The sequence below is a fragment of the Saccopteryx leptura genome, chromosome 4 (assembly GCF_036850995.1).
Source record: "Saccopteryx leptura isolate mSacLep1 chromosome 4, mSacLep1_pri_phased_curated, whole genome shotgun sequence".
In the NCBI taxonomy this organism is placed as follows: domain Eukaryota; kingdom Metazoa; phylum Chordata; class Mammalia; order Chiroptera; family Emballonuridae; genus Saccopteryx; species Saccopteryx leptura.
In genome coordinates this window covers 100,833,657-100,855,366 of record NC_089506.1, presented here as the reverse complement: position 1 = coordinate 100,855,366, position 21,710 = coordinate 100,833,657, and the positions used below count along the sequence as shown (strand labels likewise).

The following is a 21,710-nucleotide window of genomic DNA, read 5'->3' as shown; positions in this document are numbered from 1 at the left end:
TCAATATCTACATTACCAGCTGTACACGTGCCCAGAGGTTGGGGTGCTGACTGCCTCACCTAATTGCAAAAAGGAAAGTGATCAAAATAAATCTAGCAAATTGAATTATGATTTGCACTGGATTTGCCAGCAAAGGCAATGGAGAGAATATCACTGATGCACACTCCTACTTCAGCAAGGCATTTGACACCTTCTCTTGTGAATTGCTTGAATGGTGTTAAATCAAGTTGGCTGGCCTTGTGTTTTGAAAATTGGCAGACAAAGGGTAACCAGCATGGCTCGGGTGGGGCTCAGTGACAGACCTTCTTCTCTCTGATTATCAATCCCCAGTAGTGTCTTCTTATGCAAGCTAAAAGTCACTAGACCTTGCTGGGTCTTAATCTCTCCATTTTTACAAAGAGGGTACTGATAGCACTTTTCTTCAACTGGGTCCCCTTGGCCATCCAAGGAGCCTCATATACTTAATTCATGTTCTTTAGTCTCACCATATCCCACTGGTAGTACTGTTAACTGTATTTAACATGTAAGAAAGTGAAAAAACAAAACAAAACATGAAGCTGAAATGACCCTGCAAATTTCACAGTTAAAATCACCTGAAGTAGAGAAAGTGGGGTTTCAAGCCTTCCAAAGCACTTGTGCATCTTCTGTCCCATATCTGGCACTCTAGAAATGGATGCGTGGCTTTGCAGATGGTCATTTATTCTCAAGAGACCACTGTGGGGGAAAAGAGGAGACCAGGGCAGTAAGGGGGCTTGTAGCAAAGTCACACCGCAAGTCATGCTAGCCTTTGAAATGGCGACCTGTGACTTTTTTTGGCCAATCCTTGGCTATATTTCTTTTTGTAATAATGTTGCCTTATTGGGAGATAGTATATCATGACTAGTAACTCTGTTGGATTATACAAATGCCAACAAGCATCTGTCTTCACAAGTCTCTCCCAGGAAGATATTCAAGTAAAAGAAATAGTCTCTAAAGCCATGTCTGTTGAAAGAGTTCCCCCTTCCCCAACTCAGTAGGCCAAGAACATGATCTTCTTCCCCTGCTCAGACCTTGGGCTTCCTGCCGGTGGTGTGCCTAGTGAATTTGACACTCAGATAGAACCCTTTCATAAAGGTTCTCCTCCTCTAAGTAACAAAATTATTTGCAGTAATAATCATGAAATGAAATGAAAATAATAATAATAATAATGGTCAACAAAGAAATTCAGGCAATGAAATTGTCCTTACATTGACGTTCACCTATAATTATGCCTGTAAAAAATAAATAAAATGTGGCCCTGGCTGGTTGGCTCAGTGGTAGAGCGTCGGCCTGGCGTGCAGGGGTCCCGGGTTCGATTCCCAGCCAGGGCACACAGGAGAAGCGCCCATCTGCTTCTCCACCCCTCCCCCTCTCCTTCCTCTCTGTCTCTCTCTTTCCCTCCCGCAGCTGAGGCTCCATTGGAGCAGAGATGGCCCGGGCGCTGGGGATGGCTCCTTGGCCTCTGCCCCAGGTGCTAGAGTGGCTCTGGTCACAACAGAGCAACGCCCCGGAGGGGCAGAACATCACCTCCTGGTGGGCAGAGCATCGCCCCCTGGTGGGCGTGCTGGGTGGATCCCAGTCGGGCACATGCGGGAGTCTGTCTGACTGTCTCTCCCCGTTTCCAGCTTCAGAAAAATACAAAAAACAAACAAACAAAAATAAATAAAATGTTACAGTGAAAGGAAAAAAAATCACAACTATCTATTTAATATTTTCTTTTATTCCACCTACCAATTTGAACGTTGATCCTTTGATTATAGTTAATATAGCATAGTATGTAAATAATTGTCCAGTAAATAGAATAGGTAAATTTTAATAAAACCAATACAAAAGGTACAATTTAGGCAACTACTAACTGTACCATGATGTAAACATTTTCTTGATTTGTTCTTTTGTTTTAAAGCAAGCCATTAACAATTTAAAAAGAATACACTTCCCTTTTTAAGATACTAAAATTTAGTAAAACTATTTTACATATTAAAATTTGTACTTAACCAACCAAATCTAATGCAACTCATGGTTCTCACAGTGTTTCGCTGACTAAACTTTAAATGTAAAAATCCTCTGAGAGGTCCTGGGGAATGAAGTGAAGTATCTGAAGCTCTGGTTCTTAGCCTTTGCAATGACTGTGCTATCACTGTTTATTTCAGCTCTACTGTGGAAATGTGGGGGTATACATAGGAGTTGGAGACATTGTACTAAAGCAAGCGCAAATGATTCTAAATCCAAAACAATCTTTGTGTGGAGTGGGGGGGTGAGGGTGGGAGCAGACTCCTACCTTGAGGTCTCAGGCTCTTGAAAACACGGTTCCTGCTTCTTTTACCATCTGCCAGAGCTGTCCCAGGCTCCCAGGGTTTGATAGGCATGACCCCAGAGGGCAAGCCCAGGCTGGCCTGCACTGGGCTGTTGGCTCTGGCTGACAGGATCTTAACAGCAGGGTCAGGGAACAGGGCCAAGCTCCAGGCGTCTCTAGGCTGCAGATGAAGCCCGATCCCATCATGAGCAAGAGATTGCCTTTCTGCCTAGCAATGAAAATGGCATTTAAAATTCAATATCAGAAAAGATATTGACGAGATTAAGGGCCTGAAGGAATTGATTTATGAGGAAAGACCCAAGGAATTAAATATGTATAGCCTAGTGTAATAGGATATTAGGCTGTGAGCACAATTTCATTTCTATGATCCAGTGTTCCTGTTATCAGCCATCTGAGCTGGGAGTTCTCTCCCAGAGATGTTTCTCCCCCAGGGGTTGCGGTGCTGGAGGCGGAGAGGTGGGCACCAGGATTGATATGCCAGGCCACAAGCTTGGTTGCCCTCCTCTCTCACCCTAGATAGAAGTGCAGTTTCATCCCCAGGTGGAAGCAGGAGACATTTTAAGCTAGAATAGATCTTGTGTAGTCTTACCACCTCCTGTGACAAAAAAAAAGTTAAGCTAGTTCAATTCTATCTAATTTTCCCAAGAAGAAAAAGGAACTGTAGGTTCCAGGGGGTGAATGACTGTCCTTGCCCTGAACCCGGTTCCTCTCCTTTGTCAGAAATACCCTCGGATGTGTTTGCCTTTAGGCCAAGCCTCGCCCTGAAGTTACAATAATATGCACTTGATTTTTGATGCCCCAAACTTTCCCTGACGATCAGGGGTGGGCTCAGGATTGACAGTGTTAAATGTAAAGCAGGCACAGGCAGAACTATTCAGCAGGACCCGAGGCTGACTGGGCCAAGTGGTTCTGAAGTCAGTGAGACCCAAAGCAGGACTGAGGGGGTCGAGACTGGAAGCTGTGTGTTTGGGTAGCAGGATCTCACCAAGGGAGACAGGATCAATGGATGTATCCTGTCCTTTTACAAACATTCAAGGTGACGAGAACCTGGCGGAGCTGGCCACAGTCGGGGTTCAGGTCGCAGGCTGGAACATGTGGAGGTTCAGGCTGGAGAAGGGTGCAGAGACAGGACATTGCCAAAGAGACCTGATGTTCAAACAGTCCATCCAGACACAGGCACAGCCACCATACATAGCCTTGTGTGGAAAATTCTCTTGGGACATCTCTGGACCTCATTTCTGTAGGTGATATTCTACCAGCCTTAAATGCATAGCCCACTGAGTGTGACCTCTGATTTATAGCAAAGTTACAGAGGGAGAATACCATTTATTCACACTGAATCAACCAAAAACACATTAAATTGATGACATTCCACAAGTTCACAGGTTTCCAGACTTTTATGCATGAATATTTAGTGGCTCATTTCTCCCAAGTAGAACAAGTTCTGATTCAAAATGGACCTCCTGAGCCCATTTTTCAAATACCTAAACTGATCCAAAAAAAATCTCCTAGGGAGACTATACTGGCTGTAGTCAGTCATTCTTAGCGCATTTTGTGCTCAGTTCATTGTAATGTGTATATTAGCATCCTCATGATCCAGCATCTAGAGGACAGGTGACTTGGTGTCTGTTTCCTTGGTATCTTTCCAAATACCCAGTACTGTGTTCATAATAGATTAGTGTTTGAAGGAATGGATGAATTATTGATTGATCAAGTGAATTGATGAATAAGTGAATATCAACAGATTCTTTTAAAAGACTGAGCACAGAGCCAAGTACTGGGGAGATCCTGAAGTGAGGGGAAGATGGAAAGAAAAAATACACATACATTCCTGCATGCCTGTGTGTCTCTGTGTATAGAGATGTCAGTAACCACAGTGTATATCTACCTTCTGCCTTGAGTTCACCTTATCTGCCACGAACCTAAATTTAGAAAAGGCACTCCTCCACCACCTTGCATGACACAACATCAGTGTTCTATTTCGAGGTCTTCTCTATATTATGCAGATGAACACCATCCCCCTGCTACCTACCAGTCCTGCCAACAATTCCTGAGCTGTCACAATTCTGTGAATGTCAGCTTATATGAAATGCTGCTGGTGTATTTCATAAAGAAAATTTGCACTGTAGTTTGTGATTTTCATGGGATCTAACCTTATAAAATCTGTTAACTAGATAAAAACTTCACCTTGGTAACAAAATTATAAATTTTAAGGAAAAAAGGCAAAGGAATTGCTACAGTTTTTAACTGCACCATATACCACTCACAGACATATAGAGGGGTCCTCGGGTTACAACATAGTTCTATTCCTACAGCAGTGATGTAACCCGAATTTTGGTGTAAGTCGAAACACACCCTAGCCTAAGTCACTTACCTATCCTAACACAGTTGTAAAATCATAATCTAGAACATAAAAATATAACTAAGCCACAGAGAAAAGAAAAAGGACATAAATATACTGTACTGAACACTACTGTAGGAACAGAAAAATGACCAAAAAATGAGTGTAAACAAAAGAAATATGGCCTGACCAGGTGGTGGCACATTGGATAGAGCAGCGGAAAATACATATTTATTATACAATACATTTTTAAATAAAATATGTATTTCCGATGGCTTTAGGTGACCCCTGTGTTTTGGTCATTCGACCCCTGCCGGGGTCTCAACCCACAGGTTAAGAACCGCTGGGATAGAGCCTCTGACTAGGATGTGGAGGACTCAGGTTCGAAACCCCAAGGTTGCTGGCTTGAGCCTAACATTGCTGGCCTGAGCAAGGGATCACTTGCTCTGCTGTAGCCCCCCAGTCAAGGCACATATGAGAAAGCAGTCAATGAACAACGAAGGTGCCACAACAAAGAATTGATGCTTCTCATGTCTCTCCCTTCCTGTCTGTCTGTCCCTATCTGTCCCTATCTCTGTCTCTGTCACACAAAAAAAGTATGATGCTAACAGCATAAGCTGAAACACTCATGTCTCAGTTTTTTAAGTTTTTATGGGAGTGAACATCGTAAACTAGAAAAGTAGTATGTTGAGACTATCGTAACCTGAAGACCCCCTTACACAAATTATGTCTCCATGATTGTCTACCTAGCAGTGAAAACTTAGGTAGAAGTTGTTGCTAGGAGGATTTTATGTTTCGCATATTCTGATTTCCACTGCAAATTGATAGTGCACTGTGGTTGCCAGGGTAAAAATCAGAGTTTGAAGCAGGAAAAGTGAGCTGCGCATGTGGTAGATCTTTCCCAGACAGTGTGACCTTGGGTACATGACTTAACCTCTGTGTGTCTAGGATTCACCATCTGTAAAAATGGAAATGTGACCTCACTTATTCTGGGGCTCCAAATAACATTTGTAACGCTGTTTGAATTTGTCAGCAAGAAAGACCCATTACACACTGAAGTCTCCATCCCCAAAGAGCATTACAAATGAGCCTATTAAATCAGTGGCCTAGAAATACTAAGATGTGTTAGGTACAGCGTTTATTTACCTGTTATTGTCCACCAGCGTGTTTGCACTTTGATTGGCATATGGATAATTGTCTAATTGGAACACACTCGATTGTAACCAGCAAAAAATGTAATTGTGCATCTGTTGAATGCCATACTCTTCAATGTTAAATTAAAATTGTGCTGCAGTCAGCCAATCCAACCGAGAACCTCTTCTGATTAAGTTCTAGCTGCCTGTGAACTGTAATCAAGGCACTTTGGTACTTAAAAATTCAGGCTAGGAAGAATATTATCCAGGCTCATCTATTTCAAGTGAAAAGGGGCCAGGAGCCGGACTTAAAGGATCTAGTTGTGGACTATCACACTATTTTTATAGGATGACTAGTCAAATGGAGAAGAGCCGTTTTTTAATCACCACTATTTTGAATACATAAATATTAGATTCACAAGTATGTGCTTTATAAACAAAAGAAAGCACTAATTGAAGAATGCAGAGAACAATCTAGGGAGTGTTGATTTTATTTTTTCTCCAGTGATGGTTTTGTTTGTTTTGTTTGGTGTGGTGGAACATGGGGAAGAAATTACATAATTATAAATTCATTGCCTGGATTTCCTTAGCCTTCTTAGAAATATTTCCCTTCAGATTTAGAAAGACACCTGGGGCCCTGGCCAGTTGGCTCAGTGGCTAGAGTGTCAGCCCAGTGTGTGGACGTCCTTGGTTCAATCCCTGGTCAGTACACACAGAGAAGTGACTATCTGTTTCTCTTCTCCTCCTTCTCTCCCTTCTCTCTCTCTTCCCCTCCTGCGGTCAGTGGTTTCTTTGGATCGAGTGTCAGCCCTGGGCACTGAGAATACTTCGGTTGGTTCAAGCATTGGCCCCAGAGTAGGGTTGCCAGATGGATCCCAGTTGGGGCACTTACAGGAGTCTTTCTCTCTATCTCCCCTCCTCTCACTTAAAAAGAAAAATAAGAAAGGCACCTGGAACTGCCAGAGTAAGGAATCAAAATGTCTTAAATGCTGTTTTCCTTAGAAAGTTTCATATGTCCATACGTCTTGTTGGAGGAAGTAACCCCGATGAGGGATAAGACATCCAGACAACTTGATTGAGGAAGTAGGATTTATTGGTAGCTGATGGAGCATGTGAAGTTAGTAGCACCAAAAACACAAGCTCCCCAAAATTAGAGTTCTTACATCTTATATATCTTTACAGCTTTAGCTTTCATGTGGTAAATGCCTGATTTCTTTGACTTCTTTGTTTGCAGACCTATATGACTTTTGTGTCTCTGGGAGGGGAGGGGTATGAAAGGAGGTTCAAACCATTCGTCCTTGACTATTCATATAATCTATTCTTCTTGCTGGTGCGGCAAATTTATTTCAGGGAACTGATAACAAGAACCATAGTTGTGGTTTGTTACTTTTCAAACTTTCTCAGTCAGCCCTTCCCCTCTCAGTCCGAAACCCTGAGGTCACTGGCTTGAACGTAAGATCACAGACATTGCAGGGCCCCCTCTCCTGCATTCTTCTGGTTTTTCCTTTCTCAGTCTAGAACCATAAATTATTCAGTTATAGATCCTTAGGTAGTTTTTGTTCTTATGGTTGTTTTGGTGTGTGTGTGTGTGTGTGTGTGTGTGTGTGTGTGTGTATGTGTATGTGTGTGTGCATGTGTGTGTGTGTTTGTTCTGTTTTGTTTTAGCTAGATCATAGTTTAATTCTGTAGAAGTGGGAGAAACTAGAGCAAGTATTCATTAATTTCTTTACTCATTCATTCTCCACCTATTATGTGTTAGAGACAACCTAATTATTGATCTTATCATTGGTGGGTGTAGTCTAGTTGGGGAGATATCTGTGAAACGAAGTATACCATATTAAGTGCTTTGGGAGTATAGAAGTTAGAGCAACTAACTTTGTTGGGATGATTGAAAGAGGTCTTTATTGGGGAAGAACCCAGATATTCTATATATAGGTGTGCCGGTTCTGTCCTGGAGCAGGGCACCTGGCCATATGGGCAGTGGAAATAAAATTGAGCCCCACTTTACTGCCTAAACCATGTGCTCTCATGGGAAAGTGTATCTCTCTAGAGCAGCGGTTCTCAACCTGTGGGTCGCGACCCCCACCAGGGTCGCGACCCACAGGTTGAGAACCGCTGCTCTAGAGAATAGGCCTCTTTTCTATTGTGTAAAATCACCATATGGGTTGGTGCTAGCTCAAATGCATTAGAGTTGGCTTACAAAATGAATAGGAATCTTCCAGGCATAATTCTGAGTAGTGAGCTTGTCAGAGAGTCATAGGAGGACCTGATGTTTCTGAGGAAAGACAAAAAGGTCAGTGTTTGGATTTCATCCAGTAGAGGTTGGGGAACCGACAATGTTTTTTAAGCAGTGGGAGCACTTTATTTAGATGGTCAGTTCTCTCAGGAGTATAGCGTGATTGACGGGGGAACAAGCAGAGCAGAGGAGGTGGTCGCCTTACCCGTGCATGGAGAGAAGACCGAGGAACAGGCAGAGAGGCTGTGAGGGCAATGAAGGAGCAGGGTCTCACTCCCGGGTTTCAGTTCTAGATACCACAGTAATGGACTGGGGTCAGGGCGGACAGGGTGGCGAAGTTAGGCACGATGTGGAACAGTAAGTGTCTCGTGGGTAGTAAGAATGTGGGGGAGACTACAAAGTCAGCTTTGCAAAGCCTAAGTAGATGACATGTGCAGTTGAAGCCAGGGGTGTGAATAGGATCACCTGAAGAGAGCATGTAGCAAGAAAAAGATAAAACAGAACCTGGCATTTAGTTGGCAATTAGAAAAGCACTGGTGGATCAGTGAGAACAGCTTGAGTAGGGCGCTGTGGCTGGAAGTCATGTTGTAGTAGAATGAGGATTAAATACACATGAAAGGAAATGGGTTTTCATCCTAGTTGCACCTTAACGTTATCTGTGAAGGTTTTTGTTTTATGCTTTAATATTTTTCAGTTAATTAATTTTCCAATTACAGATGACATACAATGTGATATTAGTTTCAGGTGTACAATGTAGTGATCAGACATTTATATACCTTACACTGTGATCACCCGGATAGGTCCAGTACCCATCTGACACTATACACAGCCCTTACAACATCCTGACTATATTCCCATGCTGTACTTCCCATCCCCGTGACTGCTCTGCAACTACCCATTGTACTTCTTAACCCCTTTCCCTTTTCACCGCTCTCCCCAGGCCCTCCCATCCGGCAGCCAGCAATTTGTTCTTTGTATCTATGAGTCTGTTTCTATTCTGTTGGTTTGTTTGTTCTTGGGTTTTAGATTTCACATTTAAGTAAAATTATATGTGAAGTGTTTTAAAAGCATAGTTTCCTGGATCATACCTCTAGATACTCTGAGTTAATTGGTTTTCTCTGGGACCCAGAAATCAGCATTTTAAAAAGCCTTCCAGCCTTTAAATTTAACCACTACCTTGACTATTCTTTTAAGAGGTATAAATTAACTTAGGTAGCCAGCAAGCATATCATGGGATGCTTAAAATCACAGGGAGTCAGAGAAATACAACAATTTTTAAAAGATGAAGACTCTTGGCCCTGGCCTGTTGGCTCAGCGGTAGAGCGTCGGCCTAGCGTGCGGAGGACCCGGGTTCGATTCCCGGCCAGGGCACATAGGAGAAGCGCCCATTTGCTTCTCCACCCCCCCTCCTTCCTCTCTGTCTCTCTCTTCCCCTCCCGCAGCCAAGGCTCTATTGGAGCAAAGATGGCCCAGGCGCTGGGGATGGCTCTGTGGCCTCTGCCTCAGGCACTAGAGTGGCTCTGGTCGCAACATGGCGACGCCCAGGATGGGCAGAACATCACCCCCTGGTGGGCAGAGCGTAGCCCCTGGTGGGCGTGCCGGGTGGATCCCGGTGGGGCGCATGCGGGAGTCTGTCTGACTGTCTCTCCCTGTTTCCAGCTTCAGAAAAATGGAAAAAAAAAAAAAAGATGAAGACTCTTTATGCTATAGACTAAATATTAGAGAATGGGACAGTGCTGTGTGTGTGTGGATGTGGGGCACAGAAACTCTTACGCACCCCTGGTGCTAGTAGACTGGTGCGGCCATTCAGTAGAGCAGCTCTGGCTAATGCACTCCTTAGGTACGCCCTATCAACCAGCAGCTCCTCTGCTGGAAACTGCCAGGACAGTCTTCTATAGGTCCCTCTCCAATGGGCACGCGCACTAGCATGTTCCTTTTTAGCCTTCCATAGGGCAGGAAGAATGACGATACTCTGAGTGGCCTTCCCTGGGAGAGTACATTAGGTATAATTGAGGGGATGCATCCATAGAATATTATGCAGCATCAAAAGCAACAGATTAGATATACAGGTAGGGCAAAAGTAGGTTTCCGGTTATGAGTACCTGAAACACAAGAGTACAAGAGTTTATTCTTGTATTGATATTTATTATTTATTGTATAATTTTCCATATGAACAACTAGAAACCTACTTTTGTTGCCCCACCCTGTATACATAGTAACATGAATGGACCTTAAAACCATAATGCTTAGTAAATAAAAAAATATGACAGTATTACTTACATAAAAATGTGTACTCACACAATAATATATATATATATATATTTCTTGGAAAAACAGTCAAATAAAATAGATAGAAACTATTGAAAGTGATTGCCTACATATGAGAAGAAAAGGAAGTGGAAATGAGAGAGAAGACATTTTATTTAAAAAACATGATACCAAGGAAGAATCAGATCAGATGTAAGCTTAAAAATGGGAAGTGACATTTAAGGTACAGTTGTTTGTATAACATAAAATTGACCACCTTAGCCATTTTACGTGTAGCCCAGTAGTGTTAAGTACATTCACACTGTTTTTTTAAACATCATTGACTAAATTCTCCATGCTGCACGTTACGTGCTCACGACTGTGTGTGTGTTTTAGTGGAATGAAGAAGTGTTGTAAATGTGTAGGTGAAATGGCAAACACGAGTGGGGTTCTCACTTTTCCTCTTATTCACAGCATTGGTAATAATAGCTGAGAGTTATATCCAAGTAGTATTCCTTTCTTTGTCCATTCTCCAGCTTTAATCAACTTCTTTTGATTTTTGCCCTCATTAGTAGAGAAGTACATGCTCCTTGGAGACATACCAGAAAATTATAAGAAAAACTAACAGAAAGATTGTTAAGCCTACTCACCCATAAATAGTATCTAGATCCCTTTCTGTGAATGTTGCAATTCAGTGAAACCTTGTAAAACTTGAATTTCTTGTGTAGGGAACAATATATTATATGCTTCTTCTATGTCTTGAGACATTGTGCAGCTTCATTTTTTGTGGCTAAATAGTGTTCCATTGCACAGGTATGCCATCATTAGTATAGCCAACCCCCTTCTTCTGGACTTTGGTTATTATAAATTTTGCTACTTCAAGTACGTACGGAACAAACAAAAGCTACCAACCCCGAAAATAATTCCCAGTCTTCCATTTGGCTCATTTTTAAAGGAGGCTTACGGATAGGATTTGAAATTGTCTGATGATATAAAGAGTTCCTTGGCATCATCAAAGTCAGAGTGGCAGATGCCTTGGAACAGTTCTGGGCCAGTCATGAGTGAGAAGGAAGGAACAGGGTCGTTCCCTACTGTTTGTGAACTGTCATTGTAGGTACTCGTCACAGTGCCAGAGTAAAATGTGGGCTCCCTGGTTTTTGTACCTTAACCAATTGATGCGTAATTAAATCACAGAAAGCGTTCAGGGAGCCAGTGTGGGATGTGTGCATTACCTCACACGAGGTTATGATGTGGGCAGCTGGTGAAATAGGAGGCCCTCAGTTTTTAGAAAATTGCAAGGAAATCACTGTTTATGCTAGGGGACTGAAGTAGGTTCTTTAGTTTGTATCCAGTGCCAGAGCAGGAGGCAGAGCAAGCAAGCCCAAGGGAAAGCACAGCGTGTTTTTCTGAGTGCTCTCTACCCCCCAACATACCCCCAGACTAGTGGTTTTAAAGATTCGGTTTAATCCTTCCAGTCGATGGGTTTAAGCGTCAGACATGCAGCGCCAGTGTTATTCCAGCCCCAGTGCTTGAGCCCTGGCCAGGCAGCGGGCAGCCAGCTCGTTGCGGCCCCAAGGAAGCAGGAGAGCACTGACATTTTCCTGTCGTTAGTGCAGCATCTGTTAGGTACTGCTGCAGAGGAAATACACTTGTCTTTTTAAACCAGTCCTTTGGTTGTCAAGAAGCTTTGAATAGACATAGCTGTTTCCAGAGCCTGTTCTGAAGCTCTTAAATGTTCTCCAGCCTGTGTATGTGTGTATTAACATATAACCATGTTCCAGAGAATTAATGGTGGGTGGCCCGGAGCTTTCGGCAGGCGAGGTAAGCCCGCTTGTGAATTACAGTTGAGAGGGCAAGTGAAAACCCCTTCAGCGGCCCTGCTTAAAAGTAGCAGTGTGGGCCATCGCTTAGTGTTTTGACAGCTTATATCAGCAGTTTTCTTGACTGATATATTGATTGCAATTTGGACTTCAGTCCTGTCGATCTAATAAAACATCACTGTCTTACGGAGCAAGTTAAAAGGAGCCTTTGTGGGCACAGCCACATGGTGAAGTAGCTTTCTTGGGCAAGATCACCAAGTACCATATTTCCGCATGTATAACACGCGGCCCGAAATTTGGGAAAAAAAAAGTATTACATAAAGTTATTGAATTCAAGTTTTATTCATCATAAAATTCATACAACTCCTCATCACTGTCAAAACTTCCATCCATTAGCTTGTCCTCATCTGTGTCTGATGACGAATCACTGTCTAACAATGAGCACAAAAACAAGCGCAAGAAAGTGGGAAATGCAAGTAAAAAAATCTACAACCACTGTATAAGACGCACCCAGTTTTTAGACCCCAAATTTTTTGGAAAAGGGTGCATCTTATACATGTGGAAATATGGTATATATATATATTTTAATTTTTTTAATTTCTTCTACCAATATGTTATTAACACTAATCTACATATCTTCACAAATATGCATTTTTTAAAAGGAATTTATAATAGTGCTTTCACAAATACCACAACAAACTGTGTAATGGTGCAACAGTATCGCAAACAGCCTAATAATGTGTCATAAACTATGACCTTGTGGGGAGGGGAATACACAAAAAAGTTAGCTGAAGTATGATCTAAGCTTTAAGACTCGTAAAACTCTTCTTGTGCTCTGATTGGCTGTTTCGAATATCTTACCATCCTCTGGCCTTCAGTCCGCTTACCCTAAGTATCCTTTCATTTCCCAGCAACTGCTGACCATCCAGGAGGAGCTAAACAACAAGAAGTCTGAGCTGGAGCAAGCGAAGGAAGAGCAGTCGCACACGCAAGCGTTACTTAAAGTTCTCCAGGAACAAGTAAGTGAATGCCACAGCTCTGGGTGGGGAACCAGTTTCAGCACGGACAGGCGCTCTCAGGGGGCGTGACACGTGCAGATGTGACCAAGGTTAACCTGCGGTCCAGCCAGCCTGCACTCTGCCCAACCTCCTAGCAGCTCTGCTCTGGGGATCTTATCATCTCATTCCCAGCGCCTCTATTCTCACTCTGAGGTACCTATAAGGCGACCCAATCCCACCAGCATGATGTGGAAGTTTCTTCCAGAAGACAAGTGAATTTTTATAAAGTTTTGAAATATTGGCAGGGCCAAGACAATTCCAAGCAAGCAGCTAGCGTCCTCTTAAGTCTAATAGATTGGAAAATGAGTTTAGCATAACCGAGGGTACTCCTATAGACATATTTGCATGAGAAGGACTGATTCATAGCAACATTAAAAAAATACCTGCCCTGTGCATCGGGGGCACTTATCTAACCACAGTGAGCAACAGACCTTTTATATGAAGTTTGTAAATCTGAGCATTTCATCCTGGCTTGCTTCGAGACCGAAGTGTGGCCTGACATTGATAAGTGGGTCTGAAAGTCCTGCCTTCCAGCAGGTAAGACAGATGGCTCCGCGCAGTGATCTGTAAGCCCAGAGCAGTAAGGGAGAAGCCGGGAAGCTCTGGAAGTGCTTTTCTGCACGTGCTGCCCAGGGTGTGATGAATGGAACCAGGAAGGAAACACCACAAACAGGAACTCCAGCCGGAACCCAATTTAAGTCATTTCAAATTTTTACCATGGTTTATGAAAACGTTATTTATATAATACAAGTAACTGCAAAAGTGACATTTTTAAAAATAGGAAGTTGGGAGAGTGTGATCCTAGTCAGCTGTGACTCAGTCACTTTATAATTGTTTATTTATTTTTTAATGGTTTGAAATCCAGAAAATATATATTTTTACTTTCCCCTAAAAGTATTAAGTGATTTGCGAGGGAAAAGTGAAGGTGTTGGACACTTTATAAGCCTTGATAGCTTTGAAGGGTGTTGCTTTGTAAAACGAATTGTAATCTTTCTGCAATTAATTTATGTTCAGTAACTTAGACTGAGGCTGAATCTGAATGATTTTGGATAAGTTAGATTGAACTGGAAAATGGCATTGACTGAAGTCACGTGAGATCTGAAGCCACTGTTCTTCCCCCCTTTGCATTAATTACTAAAAGACTTGGTTCAACCTGCTCCTGACCCCGCAGCCAGGGCTCTAAGCTTTGCTGTCTGCACTCCTGTGCCAGCACATGAGCGGTCTCTCTATAAATGACTCAGATCCTTTATTTTGATTTTAAGTCCGAACCCTAGTCATAAAAATAGATTCTAGGTTTTGCAGAAAGTATTGATATATTCTTGTTATGCTGTGCATTTTTATTGATTTTTTAGAGAAAGAGAGAGAGAAATATTGATTTATTGTTTCACTTGTTTATGCATTCATCATTTGATTCTTGTGTGTGCCCTGACTGGGGTTCAAACCCACAACCTCGGCACATCAGGCCGATGCTCTGTTTAACTGAACTACACAACCAGGGCCTGGTGTGCATTCTTACTCTTTTTAATTTCTTAAAAGGATGTTATTTATTGATTTTAGAGAGAGAGAGAGAGGGCAGGAGAGGGAAGCATCAACTCATATGAGTTGCTTCTCATATGTGCCTTGATGACCAGGCAAGTCCAGGGTTTCAAACCTGCAACATCAGCATTCCAGGTCAATGCTTTCTCCACTGCGCCACCACAGGCCAGACATGCATTTTTAAAGAGCAAAGCACAAACACAGTTGTTGGTGAAGCTTCACTCTCCATTACTTAAAAAAAATAAATGAGTAATGTGAGGAAAATTCAAAACAACTAAAATTATTAAAAATCTAGGAGGTATGACAGGAAGGGAAGCGTTACTACATCTGCTGTGCTGTGTAGCTGGGTGGGCTCTTTTCCTGCAGAGGCACCGAGCATACTCAGGTCCGAAAGCCCTCAGGAGGCAGGCACACTCAGGTGCTGTCGCTGCCACCAGCCTGTTCTTCCGACAGCCCCTCCCCGAGGATCCCCAGGCCAGTGCTGACTGTCTTCAGACTTAAGTAGAGTAACTCCATGTGTGACACCTTCTCAGAGCCTGCGTAGGTAGAGCCTGAGTAAATGGCCTCACTCCTAGAGATTCTGATTATTTGGGTCTGGTATCTTGCTTTTACACACACACACACACACACACACACACACACACACACACACACACACACACACACACGATACACCGTTCTTGAAGACTTGTAGTTTTGCTATTCAAGGTGACTGCCACTTGACAGGAACCCTGAAAAGAAAGACAAGGCTGTGGGGGCCGACCCTTCCCATCAGCAGGCCCCAGGGCAGGCAGGCAGGCTTGTTCCCTAAGTTCTCTGCTCTCTAAGATGCAGCTTCTCCGAGTCCCTGTGGGCCCCACTGGCCCCCGCCTTTCTCTCCTTTACAAAGGCAGCTTCCAGCACCTGGAGCTTGCTCACAGTTCCAGGACACACGATGTTCGACCCCTCCAGCTGGGGGAGCAGAGCAGCAAGGGGAGAACAGGGAACAGGCCACGAGGGCAGAGCAGCCGCTGGGCTGCAGCCTCAGTGGTGGGGAAGGGAAACTGTGGGGGCCGGGGGGACATGACCTGTGGTCATTCTGGCAGAAGAGCAAGGGACCAACAGTACTGGTGGGCAGGGAGAGATGAGAGTGAATGGGTAGTTGACAAAGATAGGACACAAAGGAGACACAGAGGAAGCAGATGGGATGTAACTAAAGGGAAGGAGTGCAAGGGGCATGTGCACGCCAGTCTGCGTGTATGGATGGAGCCCTCTAATAGCACAGTCCTATATTTCTGCTGAAAAATAAACCCCTCAGAGCTGACTGCACCCCGACCCGCAGAAGCACGAGTGGACCCGGGGTGGGATGAGCAGAGAGGGCTGATGAACAGGGAGATGAGGAGCACCTCCAAGAGAACAGCTGAGAACAGGAAAGCGTAGAGGGTCTGTAAGTCCTGTCTGGTGTTTGCCTAGTGTGTGCCCTTTCTCTTCCACGTCTGTCACATACTGCCCGTGCTCTCCTATACCCGACATGTGGAGGAACACCGATGAGGTCACCCTGAAGAGCTGTGGGCAGAATTTTTTTCGTAAGTGGAAGTGACGTGGACATGGGCCATAATCGGCTATCCCACTCTCCGTGTCTTCATGTCATCATATCTTTGGCAGAGCCTGTCTCTCGGCGCGAATAACATATGACTTTCTGGATGAGAGTTTGAGATTGCCTTAAAAAATATAGCGAAGCTTTCGTTTCCCTATGTACAAGTAGCCATAACTACCAAATGTTTGAACCAAACACATTGATGGCATATATGCATCTATTTTCTTTCAAACCTGAAGCATTTGTTTCCCACCAGGAATTCTTTATTTCAAGCATTAGAAGGTGGCACAGCAGATGCTGCTCCAGAGCACAGCCAGCCCGGAGGAAACACTGGCTGTGCTACAGGACCCGCTCACCCTCTGCCCTTGCCCTCTGCCTCCGTACGCCTGCTTTGAGTCAGGCTAGGATGAAATGCCCGTGAAAGGTTTCCAGAAATCACCCGACAGCTAATTACGCCACATTCTTCCGAGAGAGTCAAAATAGTAGTGTTTTCATATATTCACTGTTAAAAACCTCCTTAGAGAAATAGCTTTCCTTCTGATGCCTCAGTGGCCAAAGAGATGTCTTCTCAGCTCTTCCTTTACAAAAAGAAGAAAATCATCATCTTTTAGACCTTCGGAAACAGTGTCCACCATTCCAGTATGCTCTCAGGGAGGACATGTGGAGTGGCACTGCAGCATATTAAAACAACCAAGAATACATCACATACGAGTAATGGTTAGTGGAACATCATTTGGCTGGCGGCAGCTTGCAAGCACTGCAGGGTTTAAATTAATAGCAATACAACTAGGAAATGAAATCGTTTTTTATTCTTAAGAACCAATTTTTTGTACATTTTATGCCTATGGAATTGCTTTCTAATCTTAGAATTTAAAAAATAATGACCAAGACCCATTTATTTTTTGCCAGCCATCAGGTTTCATTAAATATGGGTCTCAAAACTGATTTCGAGAAGACTCATTAGAATTATGTAGTCTGTTTTTCCTCATTGGAAGTTTTTATAAAGTGCAAGCTCACATGAATCTGAGTCATAGGATGACATCCACTTAAACGGATTTCTTGCTTATTTATTTGGGGGTTTTTGTTTTGTTTTGTTTTTATTTGCAGTTAAAAGGTACCAAGGAATTGGTCGAGACCAATGGCCACAGCCACGAGGACGCAAATGTAGGTACCGTAAACCTGGTATTGCTCTTGCTATGTTGGTTGAATGCTCATGGGAATGTGGCACTTTATAATGCAAAGGAAGTCAGAAGTCTTGCCCCCTCAGTGGCTTATTCACTTTACTGTGTTTGGTTTGACAATAAAATACAGTTGATAGGCACTGCTATTGTTAGCTCAGGTTCCAAGATTTCAATGTAGGAGTATTTGAGCTAATCTCTACCTCAAAAATTCTAATCTCAATGAATTTATTTGAGCCTTTTATATTTCCAAAGCTATAAGCTAATGATATGTTGGGAGGCCAGTTGGAATGAGACCTAACAGGGTAATAAATTGGATATTGCCTGTATATTTATTAAATTTGCCCGTCACTGAAGGTGGTAATGAAGTGATTGCTACATGGAGAGGTATCAGAGCAAACCCTTTCTCCCACAGAAACCCTTGGAAATGTACCTCTCTTCCGCTTCAAACGCAGAGCGGTAGCACGATGCCTCTGTCTTCCTGATACAGATATCATGGTGCAAGATCCAAGTTAGCATCCTAACTTCCTCTCTTAGTGTTCCTTGAATTGCCCCAAATTAGTCAAGTACCCTCTTTGCCTTGAAAGTTCTTTAGTCCCAAGTTGAATCTTATACCATGTACATCATTGTCTCTCCATAGGTGTGATGGTTTTGTCTTTGTCTTTTTAAAAATATCTCTGATGCCTGTATGTATCTGTTTACCTTTATCACAGAAGATGATTACTAAGCAGTTCTTTTCACGTTAACACAGAATCAGACATGGTAATAAATGCTTGATTAGCTAGAGCAAGGAGAAATTACAGATTTCATGTTCACTCTTGTTTTAATTATATACAGCAGAGAGCCTGACATTGAGGGTACCAGAAATTCCCTCCTATTAATTACTGTTTCTACCAGATAGTTAACATGGTGCTTACTGAGAACCTGCTGTGTACACAGAGCTCTGCTAAGTGCCGGGCGAGGGGCGGTTTACAGAGAGTTGTGAGGCTTGCTGCCTGCTCTCAAAGACCTTGTGAGCGAGTTGAGGAGTTAAGGAGCACGTGGACAGTATGCAAGATGCATTAAGTGTACAGGAAGGCAAGGCATCTGTGTCGTGATGTAGTTTGAAATTTGGACTTTGCTGCTTATTAATTGTGTCAGCTTTATAAGTTACTTAACCCGCCCTCCCAGCTTCCTTTTCCTCATTTGTGAAATGGATGGCAAAGCCTACCTCAAAAACTTACCATGCTGCTGTAATGAGCTGAAGAACATGAAACCCTTACGGTGTTATGTTGAAGTTTCTTTGTGCTGGATAATCAGGAACGGCTTCCTGGATCGGCAGCATTTGGGTTTGACTTGGACGTGTGACTAGAACTGAAAACCGGAAAGCTGGAGGAGGAAGCCCTCATTCAGAGCTCGCCATAGGTGATATTACGACCGAAGGAGGGTTTGTCTTCCATTCCAGTGTCTCATTACCCCATTCTTGCCCTAAACTCTTCTTCAGGGTCCTAGTTTCCAGGGACACACTGCAGTCACATCCTCAGCCACAGCTTTCCTAGCCCCCCCCCCCCCCCAACTCAGTCAGTCTCACTGCCTTCCAAGGCTGCTGTCTCACCAGTCAGCTAGACAGAATATCAGTACTCCTTAATTTCCTGGCCTGTGAAGTGTGGCTGATAGCACCTGTCTTTCCTTTTGCAAAGCTTAGTATGAAAAGCAGAGGAGGTAATGGATATGGAAACACGTGGTAATGGTGAGGTTCTACCTGAGTGGGATGTTGTTACCACTATAAACTCATCTACTGATTGAATTAAATTCGATCATACATGTAAAGATAGACCTAACATAATATTCAGCCCTTCGGCTCTGATTTGAGAAAAATCAAGACAGGAAAAGTGAAAGGAAATCATCTTTGAGGTCTTTGGCCTTTCTAGAGGAAAGTTTTTAGATTTTAATTTACCTGTCTAGAGCCCATGATGTGGGCTTTGTAACTAACCCAGAGAACTGATTGTTGAGTGATGGGGTTCAGGCTGGACCCGTGGTGGCACAGTGGATAAAGCACCAGCTTGAGCGTGGGTTCATCCAGTTTGAGCTCAGGCTCACCAGTTTGAATGTGGGGTCTCCGGCTTAAGTGGAGGGTCATCAACATGACCCCATGGTTGCTGGCTTGAGCCCAAAAGTTGTTGATTTGAAGTCCAAGGTCACTGGCTTGAGCCCAAGGCTTCTGGCTTGAGCAAGGGGGTCACTGGCTCGGCTAGTCAAGGCACATATGACTTGTGGGAAGTAATCAATTAACAATCAAAAGTGTCACAACTATGACTTGATGCTTCTCATCTTTCTCCCTTCCTGTCTCTCACTCTCTCACTAAAAGAGAGAAAGAGAGAGAGATGGGGTTCCGGTCAAGTGGAGGGAGGTGTAGCACCCTGACCAAGGCTAGGGGAGATCTTTGTGGAGCAGTAGAACCCAGCAGCACATGCCAGTGGCTGACGCCTGCCACCTCTCACGCGCAGAGGGCTAGTCTACATTGTACAACCCCTGCCTGTTTATTCAGGGGTTTCCCATTCGGTGGATTGTCTTCTTCCTCATCTGTAATGTTGCTCCTTTGTGCAGTTTCCCAGCACCTCCGCTAGGCTTATGTGGGAAAAAAAAAAGAAAGAAACAAATTTCACTTATTTTGTGGCCATGCATTGGGAAAATGCTTAGCAAAATATTTTGCAAAGGTATCTTTATTTATTTATTTTTTTTGTATTTTTCTGAAGCTGAAAACAGGGAGAGTCAGACAGACTCCCGCATGCGCCCGACCGGGATCCACCTGGCACACCCACCAGGGGCGATGCTCTGCCCACCAGGGGGCGATGCTCTGCCCCTCTGGGGCGTCGCTCTGTTGCAACCAGAGCCACTCTAGCGCCTGAGGCAGAGGCCAAGGAGCCATCCCCAGCGCCCGGGCCATCTTTGCTCCAATGGAGCCTCGCTGCGGGAGGGGAAGAGAGAGACAGAGAGGAAGGAGAGGGGGAGGGGTGGAGAAGCAGATGGGCGCTTCTCCTGTGTGCCCTGGCCGGGAATCGAACCCGGGACTTCTGCACGCCAGGCCAACGCTCTACCACTGAGGCAACCGGCCAGGGCGCAAAGGTATCTTTCAATGTTTGAAATGAAGTCTAGGTATCATAGCTTTTCCAGCCCTGTGGTGGTCGAAGGGCAAAAGGCTTTCAAACCAGACTGAGAGGGTTTAAATTTATTTTGATCACTGAATAGCTGTTATGACCATGACGAGTTATTTAACCATTTTTGAATTTCACCTTCCTTATGTGTGTTAAGTAAAAGCATGTACATAAACACATAGCCCAGCATGTGTACTCAACAAGTATCAATGACCTCTTCTGGCAGCAGTATCAGTAGCATGTAATATAGTGGGCAGTGCTTCTATGGGGTGAATTTTAATGCAGAGTGTGAGGTTTAAAGCCTCTAGCCCAGAAGTTATTGACTGAGACATACAGATGTTTTGTGTATAATTGTTAACATATGAGGGTGGGGATCACTATATTATCATTTACTAATAATTATACAGTAGATCAGGGCTGGCAGAGCTGAATATTCTTGTGAGAGTTAGCAATTGGTTTTTAAAAACTATACTATTATGCAAGTACAGAAGAAAATTTTATATGAAACTAAAAAATTACAGAAAAGAATGCAGTGATAAAGAGAAATAACTTAGTTTCTCATTACTCAAAGATAACCACTATTAATATTTTATTTTAGTTCATGTCTGCCATGTGCATGTATATGGCCAGAGGAAAAACCCGTAAATACATGGATGCACAAATATTATCATTGTCTTCAGTTTTGTACCTTTTTGATTTCTCATTATATCACTATTTTTCTTACCATGTGTTCTTCAACTACATGATTCTTAATGGCTGTATAATGTAGATATGAAATAATAGAACCACGAGTCTATGTGTTAGGTATTTAACTTCCCATTTTTGAACTATTATAAATAATGCTGCAATTAACATGCCCATAAATCTCGGTCTGCATCTCTCTTGTTTGTTTCCGGAGGATTCTGTGTATTAGTAGCTGTGTCATGAAGTCTGGCAGGGGCCCCAGACTCACAGAATCATTTGGCATTCAGCACATGAGTGTGGCAGATGTGCCTTCTGGTGTCCATCAGTCATCCTGGAGGACCCCTCTGAAAGCTGTGTGGAGTCTTGCAATTTACAAACAACCTTTTTGCCTTAGTCTCAAGAGTTGTGAAGCTTACCGGTGCTAGCTACACCTTG

The 21,710-nt window shown here is 43.4% G+C and overlaps 1 protein-coding gene across 5 annotated transcripts in view; it reads left to right on the top strand.

Moving 5' to 3' along the window:
- The window catches only part of ENOX1 (ecto-NOX disulfide-thiol exchanger 1), a 617,728-nt gene that overhangs the window by 543,308 nt on the left and 52,710 nt on the right, over nt 1-21,710 (top strand). For 4 of the 5 annotated variants that reach the window (XM_066380846.1, XM_066380849.1, XM_066380845.1 and 1 more), the window contains 2 exons: nt 13,021-13,128; nt 17,387-17,443. In XM_066380846.1, coding sequence (XP_066236943.1) covers nt 13,021-13,128; nt 17,387-17,443 — 165 coding nt within the window. The remainder of the gene's footprint in view (nt 1-13,020; nt 13,129-17,386; nt 17,444-21,710) is intronic. The other variant, XM_066380848.1, reaches the window with a different exon arrangement.